The sequence below is a fragment of the Oncorhynchus masou genome, chromosome 15, assembly GCF_036934945.1.
Source record: "Oncorhynchus masou masou isolate Uvic2021 chromosome 15, UVic_Omas_1.1, whole genome shotgun sequence".
NCBI classification, from domain to species: Eukaryota; Metazoa; Chordata; class Actinopteri; order Salmoniformes; family Salmonidae; genus Oncorhynchus; species Oncorhynchus masou.
Window position 1 is genome coordinate 10,965,910 of NC_088226.1, and position 15,395 is coordinate 10,981,304.

Sequence of the window (15,395 nt, forward strand, 5' to 3'; positions counted from 1 at the left end):
TTCTTCTTTCTTCAGTGGAGCTGAGCCTGTGTGTCGCTATGGGAACTAGACAGCACTGTGTGACTGTGACCTGATGCTGTTTGTTGGTTTTTGTCATCAGCATTTCATAGGAGGAACTGTATTTTTTATTGAACCTTTATTTAACTAGGTAAGTCAGTTAAGAACCAATTCTTATTTACAATGACAGCCTACTGGGGAACAGTAGGGGGCAGAATGACAGATTTTTACCTTATCAGCTCAGGGATTCTATACAGCAACCTTTCAGTTACCGGCCCAACGCTCTAACCACTGGGCTACCTGCCGCCTCGCTCCCAGACTGTGGTCTAAGTCATCTACTCACTCACATTTTCTCCTGAGATATTTGCAGCCACTGTAATGTGCTGATAGAGGGATAAGGATGACTCCATGTCTAGAGATGTGCTCTGTGGCTCTGTGGCTCTGTACTGTAATGATGTACATCTGCTGTGCAGGGACAAAGTAGTCACGAAGCTGACCAGCCGGCCGGCGCCAGCTAGGGGGAACGGGGAGGGATACAGTACAAAAGGTGGAACAGTGCCTTTGATCTTTGGCTGAAGATCTCTCTCTCTCACTCTCTCTCTCTCTCTCTGAAAAGGTGTGGTAGAATTTGATGTTGATTGGGTTTTCATCTCTGGGGCATTAACTGTAACCTAGTAGTTTATGTTGGCTAAATACTGGCCTGAGATCTGTGGGGGGTTTGGCGAGGTCTGTCTGTGTGTTTATGTGTACACACACTGTGGCCCTCCGGGGCAGGCTGGGGATGTAAAGGGGTGTTTGAAATGGGAGTGTGACAGAAGTATTTGACTGTTATGTGTACACTCAGCACCCTGCTAAAAGCCTGGGAACAGAGGGGTTGTGGGAGCAGCAGTCACAGTACTACTGGCCATTTTATACACACAGGATATTCACATGTGAAACGGCTTCAGCTCTATTAAACACATTCTCTTAGCGGTATGGCAACATCCTATAGAGCATTCTGTTTCCTAGCCATTTTCATCCTGGTCCTCCGAAGCCGTCGCAGTGCTTCTCATAGACTGTCAGAGTGATGTGCTGATCTTTTCTGTCCCTGTATGTTTGTCTGTGAGGTTAACGTGTGTGTGTGTGTGTGTGTGTGTGTGTGTGTGTTTTCCAGGGAGAGATCCAGCAGTTGTTGATTCTGGAGGACGCCCAGGCGGCGGCTGACTACTGCCTGCACTTCATCCCTGACTGTGACTCTCCTCTCCTGTCCTACAACAGACAGGCCCAGGACCCTGAGCAGGTCAGTACTCCAGCCACCAGGGGGAGACACCCTCTGACATACACACATACTCACACAGTACACACACACTATTCCACTCCCCCTTCACCTGTCTTGTTTTATTATCAGTGATTCATCCACCCAAAATATCCTCTTCAAACTGTAACAGTATTTCGGTCCTCTTCTCTCTCGGTTTATTTTTATTTCTCTCTCTCTCTCTCTCTCTCTCTCTCTCTCTCTCTCTCTCTCTCTCTCTCTCTCCTTTCATATATTTATGCAATTTAATCATCTGTTCTACAGTAGTTGATGATGTGGGTTTCAGGCTGCTAGCAAAGAAACCAGGTTGGAATTCCATCTGTAGTTAGTGAACACACACAACCTTACAACCTCAGTAAAACTGCAAATGAACACGAAGACATGGATTGCATTCCACACCTTCAATAAAACCCAGATGGTCCCTGATCATAATTTGATTATGGAACAGAGAGTGTATTTGTCTGGACTGCTTCAGGGTGCTTTAGAACTCACATAGCGATATTTCCAGTTTGAGTTCTCTCTATGCTGGCTCAGTCAGGGCTCAACATTTCAGAGATACAGTTTCATGTTGAGGCTTTGTGCAGGTCCTGACTACACAGCACAGTGCTGGCTGCTACAGCTGCTTCCTCAGCCCCTTGTTTCTCAGCCAACAGATAAAACGATGAACAAGCAGCATGCATATCAATAGTGTCTGCCAGAGACCTGCCCAGCCCCGCCCTCTGTAGCCCAGCCCAGCCAATCCCAGCCTTGGCCATGTACTGAATCACATGATTTATCACTACCCAGTCTTCTCGGCCTAGGGGCCCGGAACACACCACTTAAACACAGGGAGGCCAGGCCAGAGAAGAATGAGACATCAGTCAGTCAGCATCAGAAGAAGCTCCTCTCCTTGTCTTTGATAGTGAGCCAGCAGCAGAGTGGTGCATCTCTCCCTTGGCAGAGTTGAGCTGCTTCAGCTTGAACACACACAGCCAGGAGCCCCGTAAATCTCACTCTGGCTCTTCGATCTTCACCGGGCCTGCTTGGGCAATGGGATACACTTGGGAGAGATGAGTTATATTATGATGTATGTGTGTGTCTTTATGTTGGAGAAAAGTGTTTTGGGGAGAGGGAGAGAGGAAAAGTAAGAGATATTGATTCATGCTGCCCGCAGGGAGATGCTGTCAGGGTCTGTGAGAACAGTGTTCTATGTGTAGCCTCCTACGCCTGGCTGTGTGTCTGTGTCTGGGTGTGTCCAATTCCTGGCGCTGCTCCTGGGACTGTCCATCAGTGTCTATCAGACGTAGAGCGTGTTGGCTATTCTAGATCTACAGCTGAGAAACCTGCTCTGTGTGCAAGACCTTGTCAGCATCACTCAATCTACTCACTTTATATCCTCCTCACACTGAACCTGTTTACAAACCATCACAATCTTCTTATCAACGTATTTTACAGACCAGATCTTCAACAACGTTCTCATATAAAGGTCTTCAATAATAGTGACAGATATGGATATGAGTTAAAAAAAGGACATAAATTCAATTTATGTTTACATATTTGAACATATCATAAACACACGAACCCCTGACCTATGTCCTCTCTGTTGACAGGCCAGTGGTAAACAGTGATAAATAAATAGTAGTCTTGTGTGTGTGTGTGTGTGTGTGTGTGTGTGTGTGTGTGTGTGTGTGTGTGTGTGTGTGTGTGTGTGTGTGTGTGTGTGTGTGTGTGTGTGTGTGTGTGTGTGTGTGTGTGTGTGTGAGTCATGATCTATGCCTGGCCCTACTGGATGTGTGCATAGTGTCTCTCTTCTCCTGGCTTGTTATGTTTCAGGTATTTCACCATGTTGTTGTTTCTCTTGTTCGTGCCCCACCTCCTTCCTTGCCCCCCCCCTCCCTTTCATAAAAGACCTCTCAACTTAAACCTGATCCCATGATACCAAGCAACGAGCCGGAGGAGCCAAAGAAACACTCCAAGAAAGACAGGAAAGGCAAAAAGGACAAAAAGAAGCGTGGCAAGAAGGGGAGGGGCAAGAAGGAGTCGAGGAAGAAGAGAAAAGAAGGAGAGGCGGGTCCAGAGGTGGAGGGTTTCGTCCAGGTGTCCACTGTTTTGCCTGAAAACCAATCCCAAGAAACCTACTATCCCACTGAAAAGCCATCTACGATGGAACTGTTCACTCCTGAAGCTGTCACCCCATCTGCAGCCCCTGACCAGACCACCATGATCCCAGAGAGGCCCACACACAGGCCTGACTCTGACATTGAGGACACCTCCGTGGTGCCCAGTGCACTGCCTGAGTCAAAGGTCACTGAGGAGGTAGACTGAAAAGTTACAATGCAGCTCCCTACCCCATCCATCTCATCCCTAACAGAGCACTGACCCACTCTCCCAGAATGCCTCATCTACACCCTCTGTCAACCTGCTCCTCTCCTCACTATGACCTCTAACCTAACCAGCACTACCCTAATCACCTCCTCCTCTTCCAGGACTCACAATGGAACACAGAGAATCCCTGCATCCCTCTAGATCTAGATTAAGTAGAGTATGCAGACAATCTAGAATTTAGACTATGTTTTACACTGTGTTTTAACACATAGACAACTGTGACTCAATTGTCACAATAGTTGTTAATGGGTTGCAAGACATTTAATTCAATCTAGTTGTGTGGATAACACTAGTTCTATCCTTAGTAGTACCTGTAGTTGAACATACATATCTGAGTAAGTGGTATGTATGAGGTGTTGTGTGTTGTAGTTTTTCTATGACGTCTCCTTGACCTGAGAGTTTATGTCCTTACACAAACCCAGTCCTAACCGTTGGTTTTAAAGCTATACATGTATCCACAACGGTATGCCTCCTGTGTTGCATTGTCTTTCAAAAGTTGTTTTGTCAACAAATTTGTAGGTAAACAAAAGTCCCCATGATTGAAATCTCTAAAGGTTATCATTTGCTACTTTTGCTAATTTGCTGAATTTGCTTATTTTCATACTCTGGCTGTTATAGCTGTCATAACCCATGTCATGCTGCCATCACTACCTGGTTGTGAAATATTCCATCACCATAGAATGATTAATAACACACACTGAGGCTTGCTACATGTATGACCTGCCTATTCCCATAACCAACACCTGTGCTGCTAACTAGCTTAGCAAACTGTACGCTGTGATCGGCTGTGTAAAATGGAAGCGCTGGGCAAACTCAGTGGAATGGGAAGACAGAAAGACAGACCATAATGTTGCCCAGTGTCTCCATGGTTTCTGTTACCATGGTTCTGACCTTAAACGCACTGGCCTTGTGCAGGAGGAGAGGCTGGACCAAAAGCCCCAGGTGGAGGAGCTCGACGACAACTTCTACGGCGACCTGTACGATGACCTTGCTGTCTCCATGGTAACAGTGGGTCCCAATATCAGCGAGTACGAGGTCTGTTGAATTGAGATTTTTATAGCTGGGTTTTAGTACCACCGTCATGTTCAGTAGCAGCTCAGTTATTAATGTGGTCATTGGATCATGTGATTTACTGGCATGTTGTGTGGACTCGTAGGCTGTAGAGTATGAGGACATAAGTAACGAGACAGAGAACCAGGAGTATGAAGAGTATGAGACATACGAGGACGGATATGGCTTTGCAGAGAGAGAGGGGGCTGATACCTGGGATGGAGAGGTAGGCCTCATCAATCATTCAGTTCAACTATATTCACTCAGACTGCTGAGACTGCTGAACATGACCTACAACTGCTGTACACACAGTAGGTCATCAATCACCTAACACGTCTGTTCATGTGTCTGTCCGTCTGTGTCTGTCTGTGTCTGTCTGTGTCCGTCTGTGTCTGTCTCTGCCTCAGGCTAGTGGCAGACCACTTAAAGGAGAGAAGGGAGAGCCTGCCATCTTTGAACTGGTGAGCTTGAGTATTCAGACAGAATATTGCTCATGGAAATCAATTTTAGGCCCTTAAGATTTTATTTTAGGATTTTTCTGTCAAGTCGGTGTTTTGTTCATGTAATCTTTATGACTCTATAAAGACTATATGGAGTATTTATGTTGAAATATCTCTGGTGTGTACTGAATGTGTTTATATGTTATTGTCATATCTCTGTGATGTTGTGCAGGGTACACTGGTGGAGGGAGCAGTCGGCCCCCCAGGACCAGAGGTAAGACCCCTGCTCATTACCACTACATCACATTACATTGATACTACATTGATACTACATTGATACTACATTGAAACTACATTGATACTACATTGGAACTACATTGATACTACATTGATACTACATTGATACTACATTGAAACTACATTGATACTACATTGGAACTACATTGATACTACATTGAAACTACATTGATACTACATTGATACTACATTGAAACTACATTGATACTACATTGCTCTTTTACTCCATTGTTTTGCCCATATTGATACTATGGACCAGTGCTGATTGACTGTGTGTTTATTTTCCAGGGTATTCCAGGTGGACAAGGACCAATGGGACCCCGAGGACCCAGTGGAGACCCAGGTGATTTGGTGAGTATCCTCCCGGTGGAGTATTGACCCATAGTGGACTGTCCTCTGGGACCCAGGGGTCCACAGGGACTGTTGGGACAGTGTGACCACAGTCAGGGTCCACAGGGACTGTCCTCTGGGACAGTGTGACCATAGTCAGGGTCCACAGTGGACTGTCCTCTGGGACAGTGTGACCACAGTCAGGGTCCACAGGGACTGTCCTCTGGGACAGTGTGACCACAGTCAGGGTCCACAGGGACTGTCCTCTGGGACAGTGTGACCATAGGGTCCAGGGTCCACAGGGACTGTCCTCTGGGACAGTGTGACCACAGTCAGGGTCCACAGGGACTGTCCTCTGGGACAGTGTGACCACAGTCAGGGTCCACAGGGACTGTCCTCTGGGACAGTGTGACCACCGTCAGAGTCCACAGGGACTGTCCTCTGGGACAGTGTGACCACAGTCAGGGTCCACAGGGACTGTCCTCTGGGACAGTGTGACCACAGTCAGGGTCCACAGGGACTGTCCTCTGGGACAGTGTGACCACCGTCAGGGTCCACAGGGACTGTCCTCTGGGACAGTGTGACCATAGTCAGGGTCCACAGGGACTGTCCTCTGGGACAGTGTGACCATAGTCAGGGTCCACAGGGACTGTCCTCTGGGACAGTGTGACCACAGTCAGGGTCCACAGGGACTGTCCTCTGGGACAGTGTGACCACAGTCAGGGTCCACAGGGACTGTCCTCTGGGACAGTGTGACCATAGTCAGGGTCCACAGGGACTGTCCTCTGGGACAGTGTGACCATAGTCAGGGTCCACAGGGACTGTCCTCTGGGACAGTGTGACCACAGTCAGGGTCCACAGGGACTGTCCTCTGGGACAGTGTGACCACAGTCAGGGTCCACAGGGACTGTCCTCTGGGACAGTGTGACCATAGTCAGGGTCCACAGGGACTGTCCTCTGGGACAGTGTGACCATAGTCAGGGTCCACAGGGACTGTCCTCTGGGACAGTGTGACCACAGTCAGGGTCCACAGGGACTGTCCTCTGGGACAGTGTGACCATAGTCAGGGTCCACACTGTCCTCTGGGACAGTGTGACTGTCCTGTCTGGGACAGTGTGACCACAGTCAGGGTCCACAGGGACTGTCCTCTGGGACAGTGTGACCACAGTCAGGGTCCACAGGGACTGTCCTCTGGGACAGTGTGACCATAGTCAGGGTCCACAGGGACTGTCCTCTGGGACAGTGTGACCACCGTCAGGGTCCACAGGGACTGTCCTCTGGGACAGTGTGACCACAGTCAGGGTCCACAGGGACTGTCCTCTGTCCATCAGGGTCCACAGGGACTGTCCTCTGGGACAGTGTGACCACAGTCAGGGTCCACAGGGACTGTCCTCTGGGACAGTGTGACCACAGTCAGACTGTCCTCTGGGACAGTGTGACCATAGTCAGGGTCCACAGGGACTGTCCTCTGGGACAGTGTGACCATAGTCAGGGTCCACAGGGACTGTCCTCTGGGACAGTGTGACCATAGTCAGGGTCCACAGGGACTGTCCTCTGGGACAGTGTGACCACAGTCAGGGTCCACAGGGACTGTCCTCTGGGACAGTGTGACCATAGTCAGGGTCCACAGGGACTGTCCTCTGGGACAGTGTGACCACAGTCAGGGTCCACAGGGACTGTCCTCTGGGACAGTGTGACCACAGTCAGGGTCCACAGGGACTGTCCTCTGGGACAGTGTGACCACAGTCAGGGTCCACAGGGACTGTCCTCTGGGTTTGACCGAAACCACAGGTTGACCACAGCCTACATACAGGTCAGGGATGCAGTGACCTCACTGTGGTCTTGACCGTAACCTTCCTGGGCTTAAGGGACTAAAGGACTGGTGATGACTCATGTGTGGGTTTGACCTACTTCTCTCTGTTGGACTGTGTGTGTGTGTGTGTGTGTGTGTGTGCCTTTGTGTTTTTGTGTTCCCTCCTTGAAAACCGCCTCAGTCCCACAGACACAAACCAACAGATGCTCAGTCGTCTCTAGTGATCTAAAGGATCTTTAACCATGTTGTTGTAGTAGAAAAACATGGAGGTCTTCGAGGTTTCACCTCAAATCAAACACATCAAATCAGATCATCAAACAAACTCTTTCTTCTTTCAAAGCAGATCAGAAACAAATGTATAAACAGTGTTCCAATCCTGCCTGTCTACAGTATTTCATCTTCATTGTTTGTTATGCCTTACAGTATACAACAGTATTCTCAGTGTGACAGACACTGCAATAAAGGTTCCTATTGAGTCAAATGCCTTTGTCTGCTGCAGAGAGACTCAGTGATTGACAGTTTGGGATTAGCTCATACCTCTAATTCTTTATGAGGTGCTTATGGGTACATTAGGCTTTTGATAGGGGCATCAAGCAGAAAATCATAAGCTGTTTCCCCTCCTCTCTAGAGACAAGCTAATTGATATGAACCTAAGAGTGAGTGACATGCCCTCTGGAACTGAAGCAGAGGTTGTTTTAACGGAGATTGGATTTCAGAGATCATTCTCATGTGTTTAGCCTTACGTCCACATTGGAATACTCCCACTTACAGGCCTATAGAGTACATACTTGTGTTTACAGGCCTATAATGTACATACTTGTGTTTACAGGCCTATAATGTACATACTTGTGTTTACAGGCCTATAGAGTACATACTTGTGTTTACAGGCCTATAATGTACATACTTGTGTTTACAGGCCTATAATGTACATACTTGTGTTTACAGGCCTATAATGTACATACTTGTGTTTACAGGCCTATAATGTACATACTTGTGTTTATAGGCCTATAATGTACATACTTGTGTTTACAGGCCTATAATGTACATACTTGTGTTTACAGGCCTATAATGTACATACTTGTGTTTACAGGCCTATAATGTACATACTTGTGTTTATAGACCTATAATGTACATACTTGTGTTTACAGGCCTATAATGTACATACTTGTGTTTACATATAATGTACATACTTGTGTTTATAGGCCTATAATGTACATACTTGTGTTTATAGGCCTATAGTGTACATACTTGTGTTTACAGGCCTATAATGTACATACTTGTGTTTATAGGCCTATAATGTACATACTTGTTTACAGTTTATAGGCCTATAATGTACATACTTGTGTTTACAGGCCTATAATGTACATACTTGTGTTTACAGGCCTATAATGTACATACTTGTGTTTAAAGGCCTGTAATGTACATACTTGTGTTTATAGACCTATAGTGTACATACTTGTGTTTACAGGCCTATAATGTACATACTTGTGTTTACAGGCCTATAGAGTACATACTTGTGTTTACAGGCCTATAATGTACATACTTGTGTTTACAGGCCTATAATGTACATACTTGTGTTTATAGGCCTATAATGTACATATTTGTGTTTATAGGCATACTTGTGTTTAAGGCCTATAATGTACATACTTGTGTTTACAGGCCTATAATGTACATACTTGTGTTTATAGGCCTATAATGTACATACTTGTGTTTACAGGCCTATAATGTACATATTTGTGTTTACAGGCCTATAATGTACACACTTGTGATTATAGGCCTATAGTGTACATACTTGTGTTTACAGGCCTATAATGTACATACTTGTGTTGTTCACTGTATAAACCCTCATACAGTCATGACTAAAATCCTCCTCCCTCCCTCTCTCTCATCTCTCTCTCTCTCTCTCTCTCTCTCTCTCTCTCTCTCTCTCTCTCTCTCTCTCTCTGTCTCTCTCAGGGTCCTCCAGGACGTCCTGGTTTAGCTGGGGTTGATGGGATACCTGGTCCTCCAGGAACCATGCTGATGTTACCAGTAAGAATGAGATAAAACTCTCTTTATTTAAACTTCCCTCAGCTGAACACACACTCATGTTCAGTTTCCATTGACTATGGCTGAATCCCAAATCCCTCCCTTCCCCTCTGCCCTTTCAATTTGAGCGTTCACGAGCGCCTCCCCCATTTGCACAAGTGTCCAAAAGCTGAGGGAGAGAACAGTATTGAAGGTGTAGGGGCTAATTAGACCCTCAGATAGCAGGGCTGTAGACTTCAGGGCTGCTGGGCTGTAGGCATTACTATCCTGACACGCACTGCAATATGTTTGGAGTATGTGCAATTTCACACAAAAGAATGGAGAGGCGTACCTGATTATATGCCATGTGCATTTGTTTATGTCTGATTTTGAGACTTGACACAAATTCCTCCCAATTAAATATTTAACTCTTACTGAGGTTTATATCTTGTAAAACGACAGGAGGGATTTGTTCATTTGAATGTCATGCTTGTTTTATTATTTAAAAGTGGAACATAAATTGCATCATTCAAGTCAGGAGTGTGTCCAGATGTTGATGGGTTTATTGATCTCCTCGCCACTCTCTGGAAGTCACCCTCAGAGTTTCATCAGCAACACGTGACAACGGAGAGCCCTCCGAGCGAGTTGGTAGGGGTGAGGGGGTGGTTTGGGATTTCCCATATGTGAAGCAGTCCTGAGGGAGGGCAGTAACTGCTCTCAGCCACTAGGTGGAGCTGTGAGATTGAATGCTGATGAGGCCAGATGAAATCTACATCGTGGATACCCATAGACTTATACTGCGTGTATTTAGGTTGATCACTCTGCCCCTTTCTCGTGTAGTTCCAACATGGTGGTGATTCTCAGAAGGGGCCTGTGGTGTCGGCCCAGGAGGCTCAGGCTCAGGCCATCCTGCAGCAGACCAAGGTAACGTTCACCTGTCCATTACAACTATAACCTGGAACATCATTACTCCTTTTACATTACACATGAGCCTTAACTTATCTAACAATGTCCTTCTTATTAACCTTGTTTATTCCAGATGTCGTTGAAGGGACCCCCAGGTCCACTGGGTCTTACAGGGCGACCCGGCCCACTGGTAGGATACCCACCTAGTTCAAACCAAAGGCCACAATCTTAAATTCTACCTTATTCTCTATCTACACCTGGCAGATACTCCCCTGTCTACAGTCCACCACAACCACATTGACCAAAGCCCCTTTTGTCTCCATGCACATACAGTGGGGCAAAAAAGTAATTAGTCAGCCACTAATTGTGCAAGTTCTCCCACTTAAAAAGATGAGAGAGGCCTGTAGTTTTCATCATAGGTACACTTCAACTATGACAGACAAAATGAGAAGAAAAAAATCCAGAAAATCACATTGTAGGATTTTTAATTAATTTATTTGCAAATTATGGTGGAAAATAAGTATTTGGTCACCTATAAAAAGCAAGAGTTCTGGCTCTCACAGACCTGTAACTTCTTCTTTAAGAGGCTCTTCTGTCCTCCACTCATTAATGGCACCTGTTTGAACTTGTTATCAGTATAAAAGACCTGTCCACAACCTCAAGCAGTCACACTCCAAACTCCACTATGGCCAAGACCAAAGAGCTGTCAAAGGACACCAGAAACAAAATTGTAGACCTGCACCAGGCTGGGAAGACTGAATCTGCAATAGGTATGCAGCTTGGTTTGAAGAAATCAACTGTGAGAGCAATTATTAGGAAATGGAATACATACAAGACCACTGATAATCTCCCTCGATCTGGGGCTCCACGCAAGATCTCACCCCGTGGGGTCAAAATGATCACAAGAATGGTGCGCAAAAATCCCAGAACCACACGGGGGGACCTAGTGAATGACCTGCAGAGAGCTGGGACCAAAGTAACAAAGACTACCATCAGTAACACACTACGCCGCCAGGGACTCAAATCCTGCAGTGCCGGACGTGTCCCCCTGCTTAAGCCAGTACATGTCCAGGCCCATCTGAAGTTTGCTAGAGAGCATTTGGATGATCCAGAAGAAGACTGGGAGAATGTCATATGGTCAGATGAAACCAAAATATAACTTTTTGGTAAAAACTCAACTCGTCAAGTTTGGAGGACAAAGAATGCTGAGTTGCATCCAAAGAACACCATACTTACTGTGAAGCATGGGGGTGGAAACATCATGCTTTGGGGCTGTTTTTCTGCAAAGGGACCAGGATGACTGATCCGTGTAAAGGACAGAATGAATAGGGCCATGTATCGTGAGATTTTGAGTGAAAACCTCCTTCCATCAGCAAGGGCATTGAAGATGAAACGTGGCTGGGTCTTTCAGCAGGGCAATGATCCCAAACACACCGTCCGGGCAACGAAGGAGTGGTTTCGTAAGAAGCATTTTAACGTCCTGGAGTGGCCTAGCCAGTCTCCAGATCTCAACCCCATAGAAAATCTTTGGAGGGAGTTGAAAGTCCGTGTTGCCCAGCAACAGCCCCAAAACATCACTGCTCTAGAGGAGATCTGCATGGAGGAATGGGCCAAAATACCAGCAATAGTGTGTGAAAACCTTGTGAAGACTTACAGAAAACGTTTGACCTCTGTCATTGCCAACAAAGGGTATATAACAAAGTATTGAGATAAACTTTTGTTATTGACCAAATACTTATTTTCCACCATAATTTGCAAATAAATTCATCAAAAATCCTAAAATGTGTTTTTCTGGATTTTTTTTCTCATTTTGTCTGTCATAGTTGAAGTGTACCTATGATGAAAATTACAGGCCTCTCTCGTCTTTTTAAGTGGGAGAACTTGCACAATTGGTGGCTGACTAAATACTTTTTTGCCCCACTGTACAAACAATCAGAAATCTGATCATCACTAATGTGACTTAACAGGCTATTCTTTATATGTCCTTGTTTGGTTTGACTGTCTTTCCTCTCGGTGTTTAGGGTCTTACTGGTCCCTCTGGACTTAAAGGTGACGCTGGAGAACTAGGCCCAAGGGTAAGAGGATATTCTATTTTGACATGCTACCACAGAGCAGTCAAGGTCCATTTGGATTTTGATGTATCCTGCTGGTCTGACTCTCTCTCTCTGTCCCTCTCTCTGTCCTCCCCCTCTCTCTTCATCTCTCTCCTCCTTCTCTCCCGCTCTGTCTATTCTTTCTCTCTCCTCCTCCTCCCATTCTCTATGTCTATTCTCTCCTCCTCCTCCTCCCCTCTCTGTCTATTCTCGCTCCTCCTCCTCCTCCCCTCTCTCTGTCTATTCTCTCTCTCTCCTCCTTCCCCTCTTTCTATCTATTTTCCCTCTCCCTCCTCCTCCTCCTCCTCCACCAACTCCTCCTCCTCCCCTTCTCTCCATCTATTCTCTCTCCTCCTCCTCCTCCTCCTCCTCTCTCTGTCTTTTCTCTCTCCTCCTCCTCCTCCTCCTCCTTCTCCTCTTCCCCCTTTCACTGTCTATTCTCTCTCCTCCTCCTCCTCCTCTTCCTCCTCCTCCTCCTCCTCCTCCTCCTCCCCTCTCTCTGTCTATTCTCTCTCTCTTTCCTCCCCCTCTCTCTGTCTATTCTCTCTCTCCTCTTCCTCCCCCTCTCTGTCTATTCTGTGTCTCTCCTCCTCCTCCCCCTCTCTCTCTGTTTATTTTCTCTCTCCTCCTCCTCCTCCTCCTCCTCCTCCTCCTCCTCCTCCCTCCTCCTCCTCCTCCCCTCCTCCTCTCTGTCTATTCTCTCTCTCCTCTTCTTCCCCCTCTCTGTCTATTCTCTCTCTGTCCTCCTCCTCCCCCTCTCTGTCTATTCTCTCTCTGTCCTCCTCCTCCCCCTCTCTCTCTCTTCTTTCCTCCTCCTCCTCCTCCTCCTCCCCCTCTCTCTCTGTCTATTTTCTCTCTCCTCTTTCTACCCCTCTTTCTGTCTATTCTCTCTCTCCTCTTCCTACCCCTATGTCTGTCTATTCTCTCTCTTCCTCCTCTCTCTCACTGTCTATTCTCTCTCCTCCTCCTCCCCTCTCTCTCTTTGTCTATTCTTTCTCTCCTCTTCCTACCCCCTCTCTCTGTCTATTCTCTCTCCTCCTCCTCCCCCCCTCTCTCTCTGTTTATTCTCTCCTCTCTCCTCTCTCCCTCCCCCTCCTCCTCCTCCTCCTCTGTCTCTCTGTTTATTCTCTCTCTCCTCTTCCTCCCCCTCTCTGTCTATTCTGTCTCTCTCCTCCTCCTCCCCCTCTCTCTCTGTTTATTTTCTCTCTCCCTCCTCCTCCTCCTCTTCATCCCCTCCCTCTCTGTCTATTCTCTCTCTCCTCTCTTCTTCCCCCTCTCTGTCTATTCTCTCTCTGTCCTCCCTCCTCCTCCCCCCTCTCTGTCTATTCTCTCTCTGTCCTCCTCCTCCCCCTCTCTCTCTCTTCTCCTCCTCCTCCTCCTCCTCCCTCCTCCTCCCCCCTCTCTCTCTCTGTCTATTTTCTCTCTCCCCTTCTACCCCTCTTTCTGTCTATTCTCTCTCCCTGTTTCTTCCTACCCCTCTGTCTGTCTATTCTCTCTTCCTCCTCTCTCTCACTGTCTATTCTCTCTCTCCTCCTCCTCCCCCTCCTCTCTTGTCTATTCTTTCTCTCTCTCTTCCTACCCCTCTCTCTGTCTATTCTCTCTCCTCCTCCTCCCCCTCTCTCTCTCTGTTTATTCTCTCTCTCTCTCTCTCCCCTCCCCCTCCTCCTCCTCCTCCCCCCCCCTCTCTCTGTCTCTCTGTTTATTCTCTCTCCCCTCCTCTCTATTCTCTCCTCTCTTCCTTCTCCTCCCCCTCTCTCTCTGTTTATTCTCTCTCTCCTCCTCCTCCCCTCTCGCTCTCTGTTTATTCTCTCCTCCCTCCCTCCTCCTCCTCCTCCTGTTTATTCTCTCTCTCTCTCCTTCCTCCTCCTCCTCTCTCTCTGTTTATTCTCTCTCTTTATTCTCTCTCTCTCCTCCTCCTCCTCCCCCTCTCACTCTCTGTTTATTCTCCTCCTCCTCCTCCTCCCCCTCTCGCTCTCTATTCTCTCTCTCCACCTCCTCCTCCCTCTCTCTCTATGTTTATTCTCTCTCCTCCTCCTCCTCCTCCCCCTCTCTCTCTCTGTCTATTCTCTCTCTCCTCCTCCTCCTCCTCCTCCTCTCCCTCCCTCTCTCTCTCTATTCTCTCCTCCTCCTTCTCCTCCCCTCCTCTCTCTCTCTGTTCATTCTCTCTCTCCTCCTCCTCCCCTTCTCTCTATATCTATTCTCTCTCTCCTCCTTCTCCTCCCCCTCTCTCTCTGTTTATTCTCTCTCCCCTCCTCCTCCTCCCCCCCTCTCTCTGTTTATTCTCTCTCTCCTCCTCCACCTCCTCCTCCTCTCTCTCTCTGCTTATTCTCTCTCTCCTCCTCCTCCCCCCCTCTCTCTGTTTATTCTCTCTCTCCCTCCTCCCTCCCCTCTCACTCTCTGTTTATTCTCTCTCTCCCTCCTCCTCCCCCTCTCTCCTCCTCCCCTCCTCCTCCTCCCCCCTCCTCTCTGTTTATCCTCTCTCCTCCTCCTCTCCCTCTCTCTCTCTGTTTATTCTCCTCCTCCTCCTCCCCTCTCTCTCTCCTCCCCTCCTCCTCCTCTGTTTATTCTCTCTCCTCCTCCGCTGTTTATCCTCCTCTCTCCCCCTCCTCTCCTCCTCCCCTCTCTCTGTTTATTCTCTCTCTCCTCCTCCTCACCCTCTCTCTCCCCCTCTATTTATTCTCTCTCTCTCCTCCTCCTCCTCCTCCTCTCTCTCTCTCTCTATTCTCTCTCCTCCTCCTCCTCCACCCCTCTCTCTCTCTGTCTATTCTCTCTCTCTCTCCTCCTCCCCTCCCCCTCCTCTCCTC

General features: G+C 47.5%; 1 protein-coding gene across 1 annotated transcript in view; it reads left to right on the top strand.

Annotated features, from left to right (window-relative positions):
• Positions 1-15,395, top strand: part of LOC135555596 (collagen alpha-1(XI) chain-like) — a 91,058-nt gene that overhangs the window by 34,050 nt on the left and 41,613 nt on the right. The window contains 11 exon segments of the mRNA XM_064988172.1: positions 1,151-1,276; positions 3,179-3,586; positions 4,571-4,690; positions 4,812-4,931; positions 5,113-5,166; positions 5,378-5,419; positions 5,731-5,793; positions 9,542-9,616; positions 10,433-10,516; positions 10,632-10,688; positions 12,520-12,573. Coding sequence (XP_064844244.1) covers positions 1,151-1,276; positions 3,179-3,586; positions 4,571-4,690; positions 4,812-4,931; positions 5,113-5,166; positions 5,378-5,419; positions 5,731-5,793; positions 9,542-9,616; positions 10,433-10,516; positions 10,632-10,688; positions 12,520-12,573 — 1,203 coding nt within the window.